We start from the raw sequence: 23,997 nt of genomic DNA, 5'->3' as shown, positions 1-23,997 counted from the left end.
AGTATCACCTTTTCTCTATTTCTTCAAACATTCAACTTGACAAACACTACTGAAGGTTTCTCACTAAAACTCAGGATAGGCTTTCTGCAGACAGCTGCTATGGATCTGTTTATCAGATTACATAAAGCAGTGGGCACTCATAAAAACACATTAAAGTCAGGCCTATATAGTGGTGTACATCTTTAAGTTCAGGATGGAGTTGGAGGGTGGGGTACAGGGTGGAGCAGAGACAGGCAGATCTCTTGTGTTTGAAGCCTGCATGGTCTACAGAGCAAGTTCTAGGACAGCCAGGTCTACACAAAGAAACCTGATCTTGAAAACAAAAAAAACATTTTATTTTCTTTAAACATTCTCAGGCGCAGCCTCTTAGCGTATTTGAGTAACCTGCTTATGACTGGCTTAATTTTACAAAATGTACCTAAGTAAACAACCATCACATGTCTTGGCTATTAAAAACAATTCCTTCTTATAGAGTCAGCAACAAAATGATGAAAAAAATAATGAAAAATATTTCCATGATATCTGAGCAAACCTGGATGACAGAACAAACAGAATTCTTCTTACCTGGAAGGTTTCCATCAGTTTCATCAGCACTAGGAAAACTAGCAACACTAGTTGAATCCGAAAGGTCCAAAAGTTTGGCACGCAACTGCTCAATATCACTCTCTTTGCTAGCCAGCTGCATCTGAAGTTCATTTCTGTGTGTACATTCTTCTACCAATTGCTATTTTTTTTAAAAAAAAATAAAAATAAAAATAAACAGAATCAAATAACTTCAACATTAATAACTGGAATGTAAATGGGTAATTAAATTACAAGTGTGAAATATGTTGTACACCATGAACGTTTAATACTACGGTTGGGTTTTCTTTCAGAAACAGTCAGCCAGGCCCAGAACTTCTTAATTCAAGTAGATTTCTTGCCTGCTCCAAGAATCTGAGATAGGAGTATGCTATTAGTACTGTGACAACCACAACAGATGAAGCTCTGCAAAAACTAGGTTCTTTAGATAACCACCCCCTTTTAAATATGTATATGAATGTTTTAGCTACATGCATGTGTACCATGTGTGTGCCTGCTGAATTCCCTGAAATTGGGGTTACAGATGATTGTGAGTTACTGTATGGGTGCTGGGAATCAAACCCATGTCTTCTGCAAGCGCAACAAATACTCTTAACCAGAGACATCTCTCTAGCTCCTCACCTTACTTTGTTAAGAAAATTTTTCAGCTAGGACCCTAAGTAATTGTTGAGAGGGGACCTCAACTGCCCTTCCCTGTAATCAGATTGATGCCGACCCTAATTGTCATCATAGAACCTTCACACAGCAACTGATGGAGGCAGATGCAGAGCTCCACAGCTAATAAGCACTGGGCTGAGCTACCAAAGTCCAGTAGAAGAGAGGGAGGAGCAATAAATAATATGAGCAAAAGGGTAAAGACCAGGATGGGGAAACCCACAGAAACAGCTGACCAGAGCTAATGGGAGCTCACTGACTCTGGACTGACAGAGGGGAAACTACATAAAACCAAACGAGGCTCACTGAATATGGATGACAGTTGTGTGGCAGGGGCTGTCTGTGGGGCCACTGGCAGTGGGACCAGGATTTATCCCTAGTGCTAGAACTGGCTTTTTGGAGTCTATTTTCTTTAGAGGGATACCTTGCTCAACTTAGATATAGGTGGGATGGCCTTGGTCCTGCCTAAGAGTGACCTGGCAGACTCCATTGACTCTCAATGAGAGCCCTTACCCTTCACTGAGGAGTGGATGGGGGGAGGGGTGGGAGGAAGGTGTAGAGAGCAGGAGAATGTGGGGGAAGACTGGGAGGGTAGGGAGTGGGAACTAGGATTGTTATTTAAAATAAGAAAAGGCTGTTTAAAAAAATAAATTTAAAAAAGGAAATTTTCTTTTCTTTCTTTTTAAATATAAGGTAGGAAAAAATACTTAGAATGCCAGTAAATTATTTTCTGGCTCCAAATAAATTAATCTTAAAAGTATAGAAAACTCAGGGTAACAAAATGACAGACTAAAATCTTGAATGTAAATGAGTCTTGAGACCATTTTACGTTCACAACTTTACGTTACTGATATGTCAAGAAGTCTAAAATATTACTGGTATTTTGATTTTAGAAAAGGCGAAACTTAGAAAAATAATCTACTTATATCAAGAACCTCTAACCTAAGCATAACCAATATAACAGCCATATCTCAAACTTTCACATGAGTAAGTCTACTTTAAGCATACTGACACACTGAAGAGATGATCTCTATATGTATGTACACATACACAGATCTTACCGCTTGCATGTCGTTCAGCTCCTTCTGGTGTTTCACCACCATTTGGTTAAATTTCTCTCTTTCTTGGTTAAGTTCCAGTTGTAGCTTCCTATTTTCCTTTTCTTTTTTTCTCAAATCTTGTGTATTGGCTTTCTTCCTATCAATTTTGAAATCTTTGCGATTCATTATTTCTGCCAATTTGTTAACTGCCTGTTCAAACATTAAAATAGTATTTGTGAGGATATATATACTGTACCCATTCCATTTTAATGTCTATTAAAATGTATTGGTTTTCAAAGTTATGCAGACTTTTTTCCTTGGTCTCTGTGTGTAAACTTACGCTTCTACAAACAGACTAACCATGAATGGTGGTTCAGATAATTAACACTAATGTTTCATTTAGTCCAATGCGAAGAATCAGGCTTGCAAAAAGAAAACGTGATTGTTTAACAATATGTAGTATATTACTGCACACAAGATATAAAGAAAGAAATATAACTATGTTCCAAATACTGTATAAAGGAGGCAGACACATAAACTATACAGTACACAGATAAATGCAATGGTGCTATGGAGACAGTACTCCTATAAAGACATCCCAGAGAAGAAAAGGTCCCTAGAATGACTGTATATGTACCACATATGTTTCCTTCCTTCCTTCTTATTTACTTACTTACTTACCTACTTATAAGTCTCATTATGTAGCCGGCTGGCCTGGAACTCAATATATAGACCATATTGGCCTCAAACTCAGAGTGCTCCACTTGCCTTTTCATGAGTGCTGAGATTAAAGGTGTGCACCACTGCACTCAGTTCCACATGTTTCTTAAGAGAGTTAGGAGATAGATAAATGGGGAAAACATATGAAGGAGCGAAGGCAGGGATAGTACTGTAAGTACAGGTTAAAAGGCCAGAGAGAAATTACATTCCTTTGGACAAGTAGGAAAACAAGCTAACCAAACATTTGATTAGGTCATAGAGAAACTCTTTTTCTTGTGTTTGTGTGGGCATGCATGCTCACATGTGTATACATGTGTCCAGAGGTCAGAGGTTGACATTTGGTATCTTTTTCAATAGCTCCCTACCTTATTAATATTATTGAAGATTTATTTTTACTTTATGTGTATGTTTGTTTGTTTATTTCTATGTATGTATGCATGCATAGCTACCATATGAATGCATAGTACTCATAGAGGTCAGAAGTCATGGTGTTTTTTCTATAGGAACATAAAAAAGTAAAACGATAGCCCCCATTAAGACAGAAAAAGCCCTAATTTAGCCCTTATCCACATTGATTAGGTTCCCTTTAAGTTGAGACACCCAAGTAATTTTATGCATATTTAGATTTTAATAATAAATCTAAATATTTACTTTAAAAATAAATCCAGAAACATAAAGAATGTGAAAAGCCATTGTAATAACATACTCCTCAAAAGCAACCTTCACTAAGGTCTTCTGCATTTATTTCAGCCTTCTGGGTATATATCACCTTCTCAGGCTTCCCATGTAGAAAAATGGAATGAATGGACTTGACCAACCTAAATATTATGTCTAATTCAAATCTCTGAATATATGATTGTCAAAAAGATGACTAATTATTGTTTTAATTAGAAAAACATATTCTTGGGGGCTGGAGAGATGGCTCAGCAGTTAAGAGCACTGCCTGCTCTTTCCAAAGGTCCTGAGTTCAATTCCCAGCAACTACATGGTGGCTCACAACCATCTGTAATGAGATCTGGTGCCCTCTTCTGGCCTGCAGGCATACATGCTGACAGAATACTGAGAATACTGTATACATAATAAATAAATAAATCTTTAAAAAAATGTGTTTCTATGTGTGAATATGAATGTGGGCATGCATGCAGAGGCGAGGTATCAAGTCCTCTGGAGCTGGAGTTACAGGTGGGTATAAGCCTCCCTGTGTGGATGCTATAAACTGAACCCAGGTCTTCTACAAGAGCAGTACTTTGAAGCAGTGAGATGTTTCTTCAGCTCTAATTTAATTTCTGTTTCTGGGCTTATTTTTTTTTTCTCTTTCTCAAAAAATTTTTATTTATTTATTTATTTTGCATACAATATTCTGTCTGTGTGTATGCCTGCAGGCCAGAAGAGGGCACCAGATGCCATTACAGATGGTTGTGAGTCACCATGTGGTTGCTGGGAATTGAACTCAGGACCTTTGGAAGAGCAGGCAGTGCTCTTAACCTCTGAGCCATCTCTCCAGCCCCCCTCTGGGCTTATTATTAAGGCTAAATATTTTTCCAATGTTTGCTAGACAATGTTTTTCTTATTGTATTGGTTTTCTTATTTATAAATATTAATGCTGATAAGCATTCTCTTCAGTTTGTCTTAAATTTCTGTTGATAATGTCTATGTCCTCCATAGACATATAAACATTTATGTAAAAAATGTGCATCTTCTCGTTTATAGTGTTTTGCACTAAAAGTGAAATCTGCATTTGAGCGATTTTAAAACATCAGTCAAGCACATTTTAAAAAGCTTATTTTAGTTGCAACATAAAAGACTAATAAGAAAGAAAGTAGGGCAGCCAGGCGTTGGTATATGCCTTTAATCCCAGCACTTGGGAGGCAGAAACAGGTGGATCTTGAATTTGAGGCCAGCCTCATCTACAGAATAAGTTCTAGGACAGTCAGGGGCTGTTACACAGAGAAGCCCTGTCTTAAAACACCCAAAACCAAAACAAACAAAAAAATCACATTACAAAATCAAACAACAAAAAAAAACTGACCTAGATATATGTAAAACAATTGATTTTTAAAAACCATTCCTACAGGTTCTTATTACCAAACTACCTCTCTGGCTTTCAATCTAATATATCTTTTCTTTCATGTTTCCTATTGTCAACAATAGGTTTTCAATACAAACTACATCACATTCTTTCTTTCTTGCTGGGTGATGGTGGTACACTTGTGAGGTAGAGGCAGTGGATCTCTGTGAGTCAAGGCCAGAGTGAACTCTAGGACACAAAGAAATCCTGTGTCGAAGAAGAATAAAAACGAACAAATAAAAAACCCAAAACAAAGCAAAATTTTTCTTTCTTGAGATGCTGTGAATAGAAGTCAAAGCTTCATGCACACTAAGCAACTGCCCTACTATAATTTCACTTACTAGTGAAATTATTAGACAAGCTAATTTTCTTAACTAAAACCCTACATCTCATGTTAAGTCTTTAACAGGATTCACTTTATTTGTTCTAATGAAAAGCTAAACCCTATGACCTTCACTTTGTAAAAGCATGCATAAAGAACAATTATTAGTTTTCTGATTTTACCATATTCAAGTGCAAACCGATGGGAAGGGCTGATGGCACATGTACCTGTGTTTTAAGTGTCCGTTCAGTACTGATATTCTTTTCAAAGGCAGTCTTAAGATTATTTATTTCTTCCTCCTTCTTCAACTTATATTCTGCCAATAAATTATGTAAAACATTATTGCATAGCATTAAGTAATTTCATCTGCATTCCAAACTAACAATGTCCTCAATTACTGAAATGACTATACACTATCATACAGTAACACACAGTACCTTTCAATAGTTTCATTAAGGTAACTGCTTAATTTTGTTTTAAATACAGGCAAGCCCAGGATGCCTTTGAACTTACAATTGTCCTGTATCTACCTCGCAAGAGTTGGGACTGCATGAATTTGCTCATTGTCCAGCTCATTAATATAATTCTTATGGCTACACAAGTTAGTTAACACATGAAAACAAGTATTTAAAAAGATTAATTAAAAAGATTAATCTCAGAATTAGCTTTACATTTTTCTTTTCTTTTTTGACATGGTCTCAATCAGGCGGCCTTGAAACTCACAGTCTGCCTCTGCCACCTGAGTGCAGGAATTAATTAAAGGTGTATACCGTCATGAATGGCTACATTGCTTTTCTTTTTTTCTTAAAAAAAAAGGTGTGTGTTCACACACACATGCACTCTAATATGGAACATTTGAAGGCACCAGAGAGGCCAGAAGAGGGAATCAGATTCCCTGGAGTTGGAGTTACCAGGGGGTTGTGAGCTGCCTAATGTAGGTGCTGGGAATCAAACTTGGGTCTTCTCTAAGAACAGCAAGCTCTCTTAATGGATAAGCTATCTCTCCAGCCCTCATAATATAGATTAAAAAATATATTTTTAAAGTTAATTATCACAAACTTTATGTATTATGAGTGTTCTGTCTGCACATGTGTCCCATGTGTATGCCTGGTGCCCTCAAAAGCCGTTAAAAGCCGTGGGATCTTTGGAAGTGGGAGTTACAGATGACTGTGAACCCCTAGTGCTGGGAACTGAACCTGGGTCTTCTGCAGGAGCAGCAAGTTCTCATAATTGCTGAGCCTTCTCGCCAGCCACACACCGTTATTTGCTAAGGAAACTCTATATACCTTCTTCTGCTGTCTTCATCCTTTCATTTAGTTCTTCATTTTCTTTTCTTAGTATTTCGAGATCTTTGGTTAGCATGGCGTTTGTTTCTTCAAGCTAAACAAAGCAAACAAAGTTTAAGTTACAGACTCTATTTTCACACTGGAAGCTAAAAATCTTTAATATTTAATATCTATCGGCAAAGCAGGTCAAACATTGTTTAACTGTAGAAAATGCCTAGTTTATGCACAGTTTATGTGTGTGCACGAGCCAGGAATGGTGGTGCAAACCTTTAATCCCAGCACCATTAAAGAGGTGAGAATATCGGATTTCTGAGTTCAACCCCAGCCTGGTCTATAGAGTGAGTTTCAGGATAGCCAGAACTACACAGAAAAACAAAACAAACAAGAAAGTAAAAGTGCTAATGTAATAATTGCTATGCAATGAAGTAAAGTAATACTTGCTATGAATGTTTTAGCAACAATTACCTTCCAAAAATGATATGTGTATACATATCTGTGTATATATTTATTTATATGTATTAAACACAAAAAGTCAAAAAGTATATAAAAAGAACTAGATAGAAGACTAGGAAATTCAAACTTACTCCTAGTTCTGCTACTAACCTATGAGACCCTGGGACAGGTCATCCTTCTGTGTCTCAGCTGTCTCAACTGAAGATGATGAAAATATTACATTCAGCAATGACTATTCCAGGTATACTGTTTTCCATTAATTGTAGTAACAATTATTTATGCCCTTCCCCTCCTTTGGTTGGGTGAGGGAGGAAGTGGGGAGGAGGATGAGATTTAGATCTAGTAATGTAGTCCAGATTGGCCTGGAGCTATGTAATCAAGGCTGATATTAGACTTAATGCTTAATCACTAAGTGCTGGGATTATAAACTATATGCTATCATGCTTGGTTTATCGTGTATAATCTGTGTATGTGTGTGTGTGTGTGTGTATTTGCTAGAGCACATGCATAAAAAACTCAGAGTAGGGCATGGGATATCCATACGTTATCTTCCTCTCAATCTCCGTAAGGCATTGAGGCAGGATCTCTTATTCAACTGGAAAGTTGCTATTTTGGCTAGTCTGGCAGCCAGGAAGCTCTCAGGATCTGCTTGTCTCTATTCCCAATGCTGAGATTATAGGAAAGGGTAGCCATATCCATGTTTGTATATGGGTGTAAAGAGATAGTATTAATTCTCTAAGCCTCAGATTTGTCAAAATCACGTAACTTCTCAGAGTCAAAGTCAGGCATCACTTTACTTGTTAACTCACAAAGAAATGCTTTTGTAACTCTCATTTATCCAGAATTACTATATAGCCTACAGTATGAACCTTAAGAATAGGGAATTTGTGGGACTGGTTTTGATCACAATGGACTATCAACAGTGAGTTTCTTACCCCAGAATAGTTACTCAGATTTCAAAGAAATCTAGTTCATAAGATCACTCTTAACATAGTAGGAGAATAAGTAATGAGGTCAGGCTAAGCATTTCCTCATATAAGATTTATCTACAGTAAGAAAAAAAGCCCAGTGTATTGAATAAGATTTTCTATCATTATCAACTGTTTTAGATCAAATAAACACAAGTGCAGAATGGTCACTCTACATAAGAGGCATAAGTAAATATGTATGCATGTATACCCTGATACTTCAATATGTATTTTGACTTAAATCAATTTCAGTCAGATATGCACCGATTACTTACCCGACTAACAGTGTGATCTTTATCTGTAATCTCTTGTCTATTTCTTGAAGCAGCTTTCTTGCTTTCTTGAGTCAACTCAAAATACTGTTCTTCCAGAATTCCTCGAGCCAATTGCTCAGACTCAGCTTTTGTTTCTGCTAGATCCAACTGAGTAGAAAGAGTTTCTCTGCAACAGTTTTAAGAAACAAACAAACAAACAAAAAAACCAGTTCATTCTCCTTACTTGATCACATAAATGACAACAATTATCTTGCTAGATATGGTGACCTACACCTGTATTCTTTTTCTTTTCTTCAACCAAGACAGGGTTTCTCTGTGCAGTCCTGGCTGTCCTTTAACTCTGAGATCTGCCTACCTCTGCCTCCAAGTGCTGGAATTAAAGGTGTGTGTCTCGCCATCAACCAGCCTCCATGTGTAATTCTAACAAGTGAAATCTTAAATCAGAGAGATTGAGAATTCAAGGCCAGCCTGGACTACACAGATTCTCTCTGGAAACAACAGACTAAAAAGCACACACATAAAAAAACTCCATACATTTTTCTCTAAATGACAAAACCAAGGATTTTACTTCTTAAAATAAATCCACTACAAAATTTTTATGAAAGTAATGGCTTTAATTTGTTAAGCAATTTACTTTTAGAAAGAAAAAAAAAGACTTTGCTGTGGGTCTGGACTATAAGACGGTGAGCCAATAGATGTAAGATTCAAGACACTTAATCCACATCACTAGTCAGTCCTGTATCTACTGGGTGGGGATTCTGGGCAAGTTCCTTACACTTTCATTATAAACTGAAAGGGTTAAACAAAGTATTCAATGAGATCACGAAAACACAGATCAGACCACTGTAAACTAGCTGCAAACATCAGAAAGAGCACTTTGAAGCTGTTCAGAACTGCCTGAGTGTGGTGGTCATTTATTTAGTTCTACCATTTGGGAGGTGGAGGCATCAGATCTGATTAAAGCCAGCCTTGGGTATAAGAGATTCTGTCTCAAAAACTAACTTTTCAGAATTGACATTTACACTGGGACCATATTAATTTTTGTTTGTTTGAAAGATCCTCTCTTAGATAAGCCATCTTGGTCATGTGTATACTTCCTTGATTTTTGTAGGCTCTTGGTAAATTTGGGTAATGAACTATCCCTAAACATGACCACCACTACCTTTCTTCTTTTGTTTAAAAATTATTTATACAAATATACAAAAAACACTACATTTCTATCTATCTATCTATCTATCTATCTATCTATCTATCTATCTATCTATCTATCTATGTATCGTTTTGCCTGGATGTAAGTGTACCACATGTTGCTTGGAGCTTATGATGGCCAGAAGAGAAAGCCAGATGCTCTCAAGCTTAAGGTAGACTAGTCTGATATGTGTAGTGATATTTTGTTTGCATTTTAACAAAGTTTGCCTGAAGATATAGAGTGCAAAGCTAAGCCACAAGAGGTCAGGGAGTGGTGGCTCACACCTTTAATCCCACCACTAGGGAGATGGAGACAGGAAGGGATATGGCTGGGAAGACAGAGGAATATAAAGCGGGAGGAGACAGTCTGAGGACAGGATCGCCCCTTCCATCTGAGCACTGGGAGGGGTAATAGGCCTCTCTAGTGGCTGGCCGCACTGCTTCTCTGACCTCTCAGCTTTCACCCCCAAATACTTGACTCCAGGTTTTTATTAAGAACAATTAGAATCTGTGCTATAGATCTGCTATCAACTAGCTCAATAAATTAGCCCCATCAGAATGATGGTACCTCTACTCCCTTTCTTTCAACTTAAATTTATAAATGCCTTTCTGAGTACAGATTCCTGTTCTGTTCCAAAGCAAAATGGACATACTTTTCACTTTGCAGTTCCTGTATTTTCCTTAAATTTTCTCTGTTTTTCTCTTCAATTTCTTCTTTAAGTTCCTTTACCTGGGTTTTATAAAGTGTCTGTAAAAACAAGTGATAAAGAATGAAGTGTTTATGGCATATTAGAAATAATTCAGCATTTTTTTTTCTTTTGTTTCATGTGCATTGGTGTTTTGCCTGTATGTATGTCTGCGTGAGGGTGCTGGATCCCCTGGAGTTTGAGTTACAGGTGGTTGTGAACCACCATGTGGGTCCTGGGAATTGAATTGGGTTCTCTGGAAGAGCAAACTGTGGTCTTAAACTGATGAACCATCTCTACACCCCTAATTTAACTTGTTTTAACTTTTAAGATAATTTAAAGTAATTGCTGGGGTTGGAGAGATGGCTGAGTGGTTAAGAGCATTGGCTGCTATTCCAGAGGACCCGGGCTCAAACTCCAGAACACACATGGTGGCTCACAACTATCTGTAACTCCAGCTTCAGGGAATTCAACACCTGAACACAAACATACAAGTAGGCAAAACACCAGTGCACATAAAATAAAAATAAACTATTAAAAACAAACAAGCAATCAGCCAGGCAGTGGTGGTACACACCTTTAATTCCAGTACTCGGGAGGCATAGGCAGGCGAATCTACGTAAATTGCAGATCAGTCTGGCCTACAGAGTAAGTTCCAGGACAGCCAGGACTGTTACACAAGTCTTTAAAAGAGCAAACATACAAACAAACAAACAAAAACAAAACAAAACAAAAAACCCAAACAAGTGGTGGCGGCACATGCCTTTAATCCCAGGACTTAGAACAAGAAGCAGAGAGAGCTCTGTGAGTTTGAGGCCAGCCTGGTCAACAGAGCAAGTACCGGGACAGAAAGAGATACACAGAGAAATCCTGTCTCAAAAAATAAATAAATAGAGCTGGAGAGATGGCTCAGCGGTTAAGAGCATTGCCTGCTCTTCCAAAGGTCCTGAGTTCAATTCCCAGCAACCACATGGTGGCTCACAACCATCTGAAATGAGATCTGATGCCCTCTTCTGGCCTGCAGGCAGACACACAGACAGAATATTGTATAAATAATAAATAGATAAATAAATATTTAAATAAATAAAAAATAAAAATAAAACTACTACAACAACAAAATACCCTCATAAACCAACAAACAAACAACAATAAGAACAAGTTAAACCCATGCATTTAAGTACATGGAATAAGGTTTACAGAATAGATGGTAGGTACTAGGGGTACAATTTGATAAATGTTAAGTTAAAATGAAATGGCAGAATACAAGCTCTCAAGCTCTGCAATCAAGGAACTCTGCCTACCAAATTCAAAAGCTTCAAAGCCAAATAAATTCATATAAAACCACAGACTGAGTTAAACAGGAAAAAGGTATCAGATATTCCTTCCTTTCTTCCTTCCTTCCTTCCTTCCTTCCTTCCTTCCTTCCTTCCTTCCTTCCTTCCTTCCTTCCTTCCTTCCTTTTTTTGAGACAAGGTTTCTCTGTAGCTTTGGTCCATGCCCTGGAACCAGCGCTTGTAGACCAGGCTGGCCTCAAACTCACAGAGATCCGCCTGCCTCTGCCTCCCAAGTGCTGGGATTAAAGGCGTGCACCACCACAGCCTGGCACATTTGTTAGTTCTACAACCTAAAGATGCTCATGAGGACACATACTAATTAGTGTTTATGCAAGCGGAGTCTCTAACAAAGTCTTTTTATTATAATTTTTGTTTTACTTTTTTTGATAGGTATTTATTGCTTAGACCGGGCTAGAATTCCCTATGTAATCCATGCTGAACCGGAATTTAAGGACCCTCACCCCATCCTAAATTAGGATCCAAGTGCTGGGCATCAGGCATGTACTTCCATGCTCAGCAATCACGTCGGTTTCAGACAAGATCTTACTCTGTGGCCCTGGTTAACCTGGATCCACCTGCCTCTGACTCCAGTACACTGTCATTAAAAGCCTGCACCACCATGCCCAGCTATCAGAAGTTTTATTTACAGGTATAATTTGATGGTAATTGTTAAAAACTGCACAAAAAAAGTCTTTCCCCCCTACTTCGCAATTTAAATAGACCACAAATCTTGAAAAAAAATATATAATTTGCAGAAAAAAAACTCCTAAATTTCAAGCCGGGCAGTGTTGCACTCCTTTAATCCCAGCACTTGGGAGGCAGAGAGGCAAGCAGATCTCTGAGAGTGAGGTTAACCTGGTCTACAGAGCAAGTTCCAGAACAGTCAGGGCAACACAGGGAAACCTTGTCTTGAAAAACAAAATCAAAATCCCCTCAAACAAACAAACAAAACCAACCAATCAACCAACAAACAAAACTCTATTTTAAAGTTTCTTGTTTAAGTCAGTTTTTAGAGTTTCTACATTAAAAATGATTTTCACTTACAGAAAAATACTGCTCAGCTTCAAGTTGATCTTGTAACTCCCGCATCTGCCCTTCATTTCCTCTGTATTGCCTTTATATAAAAGAAAATCAGCAATCAAATTTTCATATTTCTTATAGGTTTCATTTACGTTGCTAAAAAATAAAAGGTTTGATAAAATAACTTCTGCAAGAAAAACATTTCAGCATCATGCTATTTTTGTAGCTTATCTGCTGAGAACACAGTGCCTGGCTCCATCTTGAACCTATAAAATGATGGCGTGCAAAGCACAGACCCCTTCATAATGGAAACTTTCTTGAGATCTCTCCAAACCATAAAAATGAAACTGACATTGCTTTGGTTTGTTTTGCCCTGTAAATATTTGTGAAAAAGGCAGAGATGAACTATACAGGCAGAAAAAGTCACAGGAATGTATTTTAAATGTTTTCTACAGTAAACAAAAGCAGAGATCATAAAATTATTTAAAGTAAACAGACTCAAATACATAGGAACACAATGGAACTTGAAGACTAAGATTTTCAAGGACTAATAATTTTATCCCAAGTTGTTAGGCTTTAATATTAGATAGAAATTGTTTTGTAGTTTAGCAACAAGTCATGTAGTTGATAGAAAATACATTATAAATGTCCATTGAGTATAAAGAGTTGCTTGGAGAAAAATGTGTCAGTTTCATTTCTGTGGTTTGGAAAGATCCAGTTAATGTGTCTCTCAAGAAAGCTTTCATTATGAAGAAGCCTATGCTTTGCACAGCATAATTTTATAGGTTCAAGATGGAGTCAGGCAGTGTGGTCTCACCAGATGAGCTAGAAAAACAATACAATGCTGAAATATTTTTCTTAAAGAAGTTATTTTATCAGTAGTATATATATTAACTGGTAAAATGGGGCTTCTAATCAAGAAATTTGCCAATATAAATCCAACGTAATAAAAACAGACAACTTATCTCAATAAAACAGGCCTAATGATAGTAGTGGTGGCTCACGTCTTTAATCCCAGCACTTGGGAGGCAGAGGCAGGTGAATCTCTAAATTTGAGACCAATCCGTTCTACAGAGTGAGTTCCAGGATAACCAGGGCTACATACAGAAAAAAAAACCCAAAGTCAAAATAAAACAAAATGGGTTTTAAAGGTATAATAATATCTGGAGGAAATAAAAGCACAACTTGGTAGAAGGAATACCCATCTCTCATATTATGTTTTTAAAGCAGGCCCAGGACACACAGACTTTGTCTTCATCACTAGTAAGCAGGTACATGACATCTTTAGTAGGAAAAAAAGACTATAACTCTGAGATAAACCAAAAATAAAATAAAAATCCAGAATAACCCCACCCCCACACCAAGATTACGTACACGTGTAATCTCCAAACAAAAGCCATCTGGAACACTTCCTGTCAAGTAAGGCAGCCTTCATCTTTGCATGCTAGTCTGGAGCAATGTGATGATATTTATAGATATGGAAATCATGAGAAAGCTAGTATTTCCATAATGAGTAGATGACTACAAAGCCAGTGGCTCTACTAATCTGTGTCTTTCTTTAAATACCTGTAATTTGAACCTAATAAATTTGTCCTTCCGAAGCCTGAACTTCCTTGCAAACATTCTTTGCAAGTAAATTCTTTTATCACAAAACAAACAAACAAACTGGTCTTTTTTTAAACAAATTTTGAGATCATCTGAACACACAAAGTATCAAGTATTTATAGGCCAATAAAAAAACACTAAAAGATACTTTCAAAACTTACTTTGTAAGCTGAGCGAACTCAAATTCTAACAATCTCTTTGCTTCCAATAAAGTATTTATTTCCTGTTTCATTTGTTTTTCTAAACCTTTTAAATTGTCTGCTTCAAATGCTTGAGTCTTCAATTCATTCTGTAACAATAGCCGTTTATTTGATTCCTGTTCCAGCTGCAGGGTGAGATTCTTAAGCTATGAATGAGAAAAATGATTGGCATCTTAGTTATTTTAATAATTTATTAGATATGTGAAAGGTTATTAATAAAATCTTGAGAACATTATCGTCCCTTGTACTATTCTAATTTGTCCTTGTGTCTATTATTGCATATTTACTACTAAGTCAAAACAATATCTAAAGTTTAGGTATGAAACTTGTGAGAAAAAGAAAAACTTTAATTTCAACTAGCCTCAAAGTTTTAGAAAATAATGATAAAAGTCATGTCTGAGGAGACATTTCAAATAGGTATTTTAACTTATCCGTTCATCCACAAATGTTTACTTACTCTATTTTATACAATCCTAAAACTCGGAAAATAGTATTAAGTACTTATTAGTGTAGTAGTCAATGAACTCAAATTCTTTCAACAATTTATGTGATTACCTGTGGTCTCCAAGGTGATTATCACAGAGACCATCATACAGCACAAACTCCTTCATCTCTGTCTTGTACATACACCCCTCCTTTCTGTCTCTTCCCTGGATGGTCTAACACTACAGTATGTTCAGTCTTAATGAATAATCTTAAACTGTTTTATTCTTCAGTTTCTAAATGTCAAATCCTTAGCAAGGCTTTCCTTAATTTTCATAAAGTCACATATATGTTACATATATGCTTGTAATCATGACTGGTCTTTCTAGCTGTCTGTTCCCTAAAAGCATAAAGGCCAAACCTATCTTATTCATCTTAATAAGCCCCGATTTTGATAGAAGTCTCTTTTTTTTAATTAAAAAACTTTTTAAAAATTATATTTCACTTTATGTGTATGGTGCTTAGCTAGCCTACATGTTACATCTGTGTATCATATATGTGCCTGGCACCTGCAGAGACCAAGAAGAAGTGCTGGATCCCCTGGAACTGGAATTACAGATGATTGTGAGTTGCCACATGGGTGCTGGGAATTAAAACAAGGTTCTCCTGAAAAGCAGTGATGTCCTTAACATCTGAGCCATTTCCAGCTCCATCTTCCAAATTTTCAATATATAATTAGATTAGCCTGCTTGCTAGTTTGTTTCTATTTTTTTTTAGTCAATTCTCTATAGCAATATAGATTTTCCTTAAAAAAATGTTTTCACCAATAGCATCTCCGTAAGTTTTAAAAGAACACCAGTTACTTTAGAGCCCAAGGGACTCCCGTGACGACTCCATGTGTCTTTTCTTCTATGACTTTGCTTCCTTTTGCCCATGACTTACCTTCTTAGTAATTACCTTCTTAGTAATTACACAATCTGTACACTAATACTGCCTTCAGCAAGTCAAATCTTGGAAGTTACTTACAAATGATGTTTAAAACACATACATACAGTAATTACCGACCTATATACTGTCTTTCATCTTTTCATCAACAGCATTACAAATATGTAAAACATGTGTTATATCAATATAAGCATTCCAAGCAGAAGTTAATTGCTTTTCTAGATGGCATAATTTTCCATAGTCTTTTTTTTTTTTAAGGAAATAGCTTCTAGGAGGAACTAAGACATTCTGATATAGTTGCATACACTGCTGTGATACACAATGAAACAGCTCCTAGTGAATAAATGGGTTTTTTTTTGCTTGTTTTGTCCTTTTTGTTTTTCTAGACAGGGTTTCTGTGTAGCTTTGGGGTGTCCTAGCACTCACTCTGTAGAGCAGGTTGGCCTCGAACTCACAGAGATCTACCTGCCTCCGCCTCCACAGTGCTGTGATTAAAGGTGTGCGCCACCACTGCTCAGCTGGGAATGAACGTTTAATAGCTATTTGAAATAAAAATTCTAAGTTCTGGGATGACAGTATGGCAGTGAACACATACTTCATTCAAATCTTTTGTTTCAAATACAGATTAAGAGTTCTCGAGTCATAACACAGAATAGTTTATCTTTCAAAAGATGGATAAAGTTAGTATGGTGTCTTACTTCATCTTCCATCCTTTCTTTGTTTTCAGTCAAATGTTCTAGTTTCTGTTGAGATTGTTTCAGATCAACATCTAGCATAGAGCACTGCTTCTCAGTTTCAACAACTCTATTTTCAGCCCTTTCTCGAGCTTCTCTCTCTTCTTTCAGCTTTTTTTCCATTTCTGCAAAAGAAAAAAAGTTAGAAACATACATCATAGATCACCTTAATATTTTTCACTTTAAATGTTCTGAAAATTGGTTTTTAAAATCTCTGTGATTTTCTCTTGGAACTGTAATAGACATTAATTATAAAAGTTCTAAGGGCATTTTAGTAACTTATATGATAAAAATCTCTGAAGAAAAAAATTCTAAAATATAATAATTTTTTAAAAGTCTCAATTTAGTCCTTGAAAAAGGAGATAAGACAATTTAATACTATCTAGACTAGAAGATGAAGAGTGCGACTGGGAAGAGGAATAATAAGGAATGAAATGAAAGTATAGAAAACGACGAAAACAGTTATTAATCTCTTTCTTGCATTGGTCTAGAAACTTTTCAGAGGCTCTTAGGATAGGAACCCTGCAACTCAATGACAAGATTATATGATGGCAGAAAACCTCTTTAAATTATTTTCAGAAGAGTCTAGCATCTACCAGAGTGCCTTATTCTGGAATATGTATGGTAAGTTAAGTTCTGAGAATTTTAACTTTTCCATAGTCATGCCAGTAGGAAGTTGCAAAACTAAGAAAGTGTTTTTGCTATTAGCACTTGCCCTTGAGGAGACAAACCATTAAAGAGTAAGTTCACTTTTCCCCTAACCTTATAAACATAGTTGGACTAACATAATCATTACCTTGCCTGGGTGCTGGTGGCGCACACCTTTAATTCCATTACTCGGGAGGCAGAGTTAGGCTTCTACAGAGCACGTGCCAGGAGAGGCTCCAAAGCTACAGAGAAACAATGTCTCGGAAAAACAAAACCAAAACCAAACACAAACAAAACCAAAACCAAACAACAACAACAAAAAACCCAGCATAATCATTACCTCCTAATTCCTTTCTCTCAATAGTAGGTAGGAGTCCAGATACCTACCTACCTTTGAGTTCCAAACTTACATTACCAACTAAGTAGTTAATATATTCATCTAGATATGTGACAAAATTATCAAAGTTGTTTTCAGGGATGTGCTGAGGTTTGAACTCAGGACCTCAAATAGACTTATTTTTGTTCTGCCTTTGATCCACATCTCTAGCTCCCAAACTTAACATAATGAAATAGTTACACCTTTCTCTCCAATTCCCAAAACACTCTACTGCACTTACATCAATCTCTGTTTAGGATATAACCATTCAATCAGCTGTTCAAACTAAACATCCGAGTCTTCCTTGCTTCCTTTACAGTCCTCCTTCTATCACATTTTTGTCCTTTGTGCTTCTGCTTCTTTGCTTTCTGCTTACCACCAGTGGACAGAGCCTATAACTTCTAATAGATTATCCTACTTCCATTGTTCCTTTTTTTCCCAAAGCAGTTGCCAGATCACAAGATTAGTCTCTTAAGAATATAAAACTGTAGTTGGAGATAATACAATGAACTAACACTGATCTTAGGTACAACTGAAGTGATAATAAAATGAGGCAATGGATTGATCTAAACTAGAACTGTAACTGGAAGCTATAAGCAAAGCAACTATAAAGGAATAAAGAAAATTGAGGCAAAAAAAAAAGCAGCTAAGCTAAGTAACAATAAGGTCCAGAATAGATCATGAAAAAAAAATCAAGGGACAGATTAAAAACAAAAAACAAACAAACAAACCAAAACTGGGAGAAAAGAAGAGTCCACCACTTTGGAAAGTAGCACACTTTCTTCTGGGCCACCAATCAGCTCCCAAATCATGACATACTTATTATTAGTTACGAATGCTTGGCATATCTTATGCTTGTTTCTTGCAAGCTCTTATAACTTTTATTTAACCTGTTTCTCTTTATCTGTGTTTTGTCTTGGGGATTTTTTACCTTTCTTTCAATCTGTATGTCTTATTCCATGTCTGCTTGGTTGGCAGCTGCCTGTCTAGCTGGCCCTGGGTGTCTTCCTTTCTTTCTGCCTTGTTCTCTGCTCTTCTCTTGTTCTCTTCCGAGCCTAGATTCCTCCCCTGAATTATTCTCTCTGCCTGCCAGCCCTACCTATCCCTCCTCTGCCTAGCTATTGGCCACTCAATTTTTATTAGACCAATAAGGTGCCTTAGGCAGGCAAGGTAAAACAGCACACAGCTTTACAGAATTAACAAAAGCAGCATAAACAAAAGTAGCACATCTTTACATAGTTAAACAAACATAACATGTCTTTGCTTAAAGTAATATTCCATAACATAAACAAATGTAACACATCTTTACATAGTTAAAGTAATATTCCACAACATCCATTAACTTTGTTTTGTTTTAGACCAAGCCCTGAAGTCACAATTGCCCGGCCTTCACTTCTCCAGTGCTAAGATTTCACACAGGTAGTCAGCATGCCTAGTATGATTTCACTAACTTTTTTTAAAAAAATATTTATTTATTATGTATACAATACTCTGTCTGTGTGTATGCCTGAAGGCCAGAAGAGGGCATCAGATCTCATTACAGATGGTTGTGAGCCACCATGTGGTTGCTGGGAATTGAACTCAGGACCTTTGGAAGAGCAGGCAATGCTCTTAACCGCTGAATCATCTCTCCAGCCCCCGATTTCATTAACTTTTATAGTAAAGATATGGTAGATAAAATAAGGAAACTACAGAAGGTAAAATTGTGATTAAAAGAGACACTATAATAAAAGATATTCTCTTAGATAACAATGTTTACTTATACTCATAACCACAGAAGTGAAGTTCTTATCTAAAACAAATCTGTATAAGCATTATTTAAAACTAATCATAGAAAATATTCATAGAAAATAATCATAAAAAATATTCATAATATTCATAGAAAATAATCATAGAAAATATTCATAATATTCATAGAAAATAATCATAATATTCATATAATTGACACTTACCACACATGGCAACAGACTTTGCCTCTTCTATAGACTGGTGTTTGTCAGTTAAACGCGCTTTAGTTATTTTGTGTTCATTTACTTCTTGTTCTAACCTTTGTTGTAAAGACTTGAGCTTGTAGTTCAAATCTATCTCTAAATTATTCTTTTCCTAAAAAATAAAAATGAGAGCCGTGGAATATGACAAACTGTGCAAGAGGCATACATTAAATCTTACATTCCTCAGCATTTCACAGGAGAAAGACACCTGAATAATCCCCTTTCTCTGCCATCCTTCCCATGGGAAGAATTGACAACAGTTGATACAGAGGTCCCTGTGCTGTTGGTTATGTTCACCATGGTTTTACACTACAGTCACAGATGAATGCAAGAATCTTTAATTTTGTTATTCAATTCTTGCCTTAAGAAAAAAAAAACTTTTAAAAAATGTGCCTAATCTACTGTAACTTGTTCTACTATGTTCAGCCAATATCCCTGGGAGGCCTGTTCTTTTCTAAAGGAAACAGAGAAGCAGTTCTGGGAGAGAGCTAAGATGTGGGGAGGGATTGAAAGGAGAGGAAGTAGGGGAAATTATGGTTAGGGATGTAATATATGAGAGAAGAATAAAAAACATACTTTGGGGCCAGGCGGTGGTGGCACACACCTTTAATCCAAGCACTCTGTAGGCAGAGGCAGGAGGATCTCTGTGAGTTCGAGGCCAGCCTGGTCTACAAGAGCAAGTTCCAGGACAGGCTTGGACAGGCTCCAAAGCCACAGAGAAACCCTGCCTAGGACCTGGTGCTTCATGTTTTTTAAATAAGTATTTTTGTTGCTTTGATGAATGTTAAAATTAAGACTCTTAATAGTCTGGCTGATCTGTACTCTACTGCCTGACTAACTCTCTTTGTAGGAAACTCAGTTATTTCATTTCCTATATGTACAGTTCCACTGCTAACAGACACTAGGTGATATCTTTAGCAGAGCTTTTAGAGTAGTCAGTAGTGCAACTTACCATTACTTTTTGTATTTCTTCAGTGCAATGCTAAGTTTTCTGTCCCATGACATGCCTGAGTGTGGTAGTTTGTCATAACCATGTACCCTGAATTTGGTTTACTTAAAAGACAGGGTTAACAAGTATTTTTAAATAATCAGGATACAGCTTTTTTTTTTTTTTAATATTTCTGTCTTGAAAAACCAAAACCAAAAAAACCAACCAAACAAAAAAACCCAAAAAGAAAAAAAAAAAAAACCATACCCTGGGATAGAAAACATACCAAAGCAGCAGCTTTTGGAGTCATTTCCAAGGAAACAGTGAAAGTGAGACCTACATCTATAAAGAAATTATTTGATCCTCTTCTCAGCAAAGTACTTAGTAGTGAAATTTTGATAAAATTCTAAATAAATGCAGGGACCAGCAGGATGACACTGCTGGATAAAGACAATTACCACTAAGTCTGAGGACCCTAGTTAGATCCTTAAAAGTCATATGGCAAAAAGATGGAACTGAACGTTCCCCATCAATTGTCCTGACTCCACACATGAGCCATGAAGCATGATCTTACAGGAAGGAGGTGAGGATAGAGGGAGGGAGAGATAGGGGGTGGTGCACAAGCCAATTACTTTGATCTTTTCTATTTTTTTTAAACTAACAACATGGAATAAACACACACAATTCAGTGCTTTATTTTTTTTCTTCATACGATTTAACATAGCAAGGATTAATACCTTTCTCTTACCCATGTACAAAGGAAGTAGGAACAATTTCTTTTTTAATGTGCATTGGTGTTTTGCCTGCATGTTATGTTTGTGTGAGGGTTTTGGATCCCCTGGAACTGGAGTTATAGGCAGTTATGAGTTGCCATATAGGTGCTGAGAATTGAACCTGGTCCTCTGAAAGAGTAGTCAGTGCTCTTAACTAGTAAGTCATCTCTCTGGCCCTAGGAACAATTTTCTTATTAAAAGCTAATTGTGATTATCTATTAAGCATCCAAAGCTTTTTAGGGTACAAACAAGAATATGGTAGCAAGATACCAAATAATCACACATACATTTCCATATACCAAGAACCAAACACACAATAAACTAGAAACACTACAAATGAATGCTATAAACTATCTTATAACCTTTGACAACCATAATATATCATAATTAGGACAGTAAGTCACTTACCTTTTCAGAATGATTAAGCATGTCTTGAGCCTCTTTTCTCTCTCCTTCCACTCTGTCAAGATTATGTTTGAGATGCTTCACCTCCTCTTGTAAAGATGTTATTCGTGCTATGAAAAGTGAAAAAGGTTAAAAAGTAAAACTTATGGTATTATAAATCAGAATTGTGATTTCTTTGGGGGGGAGTGAGGAGGTGTAGAGGACTTCTGGGTGCTTGTTAATGTCCAATTTTGAATTTTTAGTTTATGAATATTTTGAATGCATTTATGTTGTACCCCAATTGTGTTGCAGTGCCCATAGAGGCCAGAAGGGGGAAATTGGGTCTACTGGGATTGTAGTTAGAGACAGTTCTAAGGTGTCAGATGGGTGCTGATGAACTTAACCCAAGTCCTTTGAAAGAGCAGCAGGTGCTATTAGTTGCTGAATCATCTCTCTAGTCCAGTGGTTCTCAACCTTCCTAATGCTATAATCCTTTAATACAGTAACTTATGTTGTGGTGACCCCCAATCATAAAACTATTTTCATTGCTACTTCATAAATGAAATGTTGCTACTGTTATGAACCATAATGTAAATCTGTCTTAGGTGACTCACATAAAATGGTTGTTCAGTCCTTCATAAAAGAGTTGTTCGACCTTCAAGGAGATCACAAACCATAGGCTGAGAACCGCTGGCCTATAAAGACTTTCAACTAAGGAAGAGCAAGGCTTATTCACTAAAAACTAAAGTGTATTGTTAACCCAGGTCCAGAGGAGGATGATTTTAATTTCACCCAATCAGTAAATTGAGGCAAGGTTGTTTGAGCTCAGCAGTTCAAGAAGGGCAACATAACTAGACCCTGTCTCAAAACCAAATGAAACACAAAACACAATAAAACTTCAAAACAATGCTAAATATAAAAAGAAATAGATTGTGTTCATAGATTGGAAGTCCTATGAGATGACAATATTTAAAACAATCAACAAAGACATGTGGCTCTATTAAAATTCCAAAAGTATGTTCTGCATAAATAGAAAAGCTAACTAATTATGAACTGCAAGGAAGAGCTAAAATAATATTGTGGAAGAACAGTAACACTGGACAAAACAAACCCTCAAATTTCAAAACCTGCTATAAAACTACAGTGATCCAAACATGTGGTGCTGGCATATGGCAGAAATACATTATGAAAACAGACTTGAGAAAATAGAAATGAAGCCATACGCTGCGGGGGAAATGAGGAGTAGAGAGAGAGAATTTTGTGCCAAGTACACATCTGTGTGCGGTGCAGGTGAAGGGGTAGAGGTCATGAGTTGATACCAGGTATCTTCCTCAATTCCTTCTCTACCTTAGTTTCTTAAAACACGCCCCTTACTGAACTTGCAGTTCATTTATTTTATTTCAGCTACAATGGCTGGCCAGTGAGCCCCTGGATATCTGCTTCTTTCTGCTCATGTGAGCAACTAAGGTTACAGATACGCACTTCCGCACCTGGTGATTACATGGATACTAGGGATCTGAACACAGGTCCTCATATAAGCAGAGGTACTTTACCCACTGCCCATTGTGCTGCTTCCCCAGACAAATCCATTCATTTCTTCTTCTTCTTCTTCTGTTGTTGTTTTTGTTTTTCAAAACAGGGTTTCTCTGTAGCTTTGGAACCTGTCCTGGAACTCAGGCTGTCCTCAAACTCATAGAGATCCGCCTGTCTCTGCCTCTCAAGTGCTGGTACTAAAGGTGTGAGTCACCACTGCCCGGCAGCCATTCATTTATTAAAGATAATTTCCCCCCTTTCTTTTTCATTCATTCGATTTTTTTCCAGTCCAGGGAATTAGACCTAGGGCCTTATGCATGAACACGAGGCAACTACTCAACTACATTTCAATCACAGACAATCAATATTTAACAAAAATACCAAAGTGATTTAAAGAGGAAGGAACAGGGACTGAGAAATATGCTGACTTCTAGACTCCACATGTGAACATGTATACACACTCCCCTTCCTCTCACGACACATACACAAAAACCAACTACTTAGACAAATGATGCTGAAACAACTAGGCATCAGATGCTCAACATCATTACTCACTAGAAACTAAAAATGAAAACTGCAGTAATATGACTTCATATCTATTCAGTCAGTTACCTAGTGTTAATAACGTGGAAAAATAAGAATACCAATTCCTTGACACAGAAAAATGAAATGGTTCAGCCACTGCAGAAAACAGTTTAGCAGCCCCACAAAAGTTAAGCACAGAGTTACTGCATGACCCAGCAATTTCACACCTAAATATATATCCAAAAGAACACAGATGGCAAATATAGTTGCAAGTTAAAGTTTGTTCACAACACTGTTATTTAAAATAACAAAAAAGGTGAAAGCAATCTGAAGGTC

The 23,997-nt window shown here is 36.8% G+C and overlaps 1 protein-coding gene across 4 annotated transcripts in view; it reads right to left on the bottom strand.

Annotated features, from left to right (window-relative positions):
- The window catches only part of Rock1 (Rho associated coiled-coil containing protein kinase 1), a 147,462-nt gene that overhangs the window by 31,026 nt on the left and 92,439 nt on the right, over nt 1-23,997 (bottom strand). For all 4 annotated transcript variants that reach the window (XM_085676327.2, XM_085676328.2, XM_085676329.2 and 1 more), the window contains exons 17-27: nt 21,628-21,734; nt 19,480-19,630; nt 16,468-16,628; nt 14,363-14,547; nt 12,621-12,690; nt 10,210-10,304; nt 8,369-8,534; nt 6,673-6,766; nt 5,614-5,702; nt 2,298-2,486; nt 565-724 (exon numbers count right to left, since the gene is read on the bottom strand). In XM_085676327.2, coding sequence (XP_085532453.1) covers nt 565-724; nt 2,298-2,486; nt 5,614-5,702; nt 6,673-6,766; nt 8,369-8,534; nt 10,210-10,304; nt 12,621-12,690; nt 14,363-14,547; nt 16,468-16,628; nt 19,480-19,630; nt 21,628-21,734 — 1,467 coding nt within the window. The remainder of the gene's footprint in view (nt 1-564; nt 725-2,297; nt 2,487-5,613; nt 5,703-6,672; nt 6,767-8,368; nt 8,535-10,209; nt 10,305-12,620; nt 12,691-14,362; nt 14,548-16,467; nt 16,629-19,479; nt 19,631-21,627; nt 21,735-23,997) is intronic.

This window comes from Myodes glareolus, chromosome 13 (assembly GCF_982192425.1).
Source record: "Myodes glareolus chromosome 13, mMyoGla1.1, whole genome shotgun sequence".
NCBI classification, from domain to species: Eukaryota; Metazoa; Chordata; class Mammalia; order Rodentia; family Cricetidae; genus Myodes; species Myodes glareolus.
This window is presented reverse-complemented; position numbering and strand designations above follow the sequence as displayed.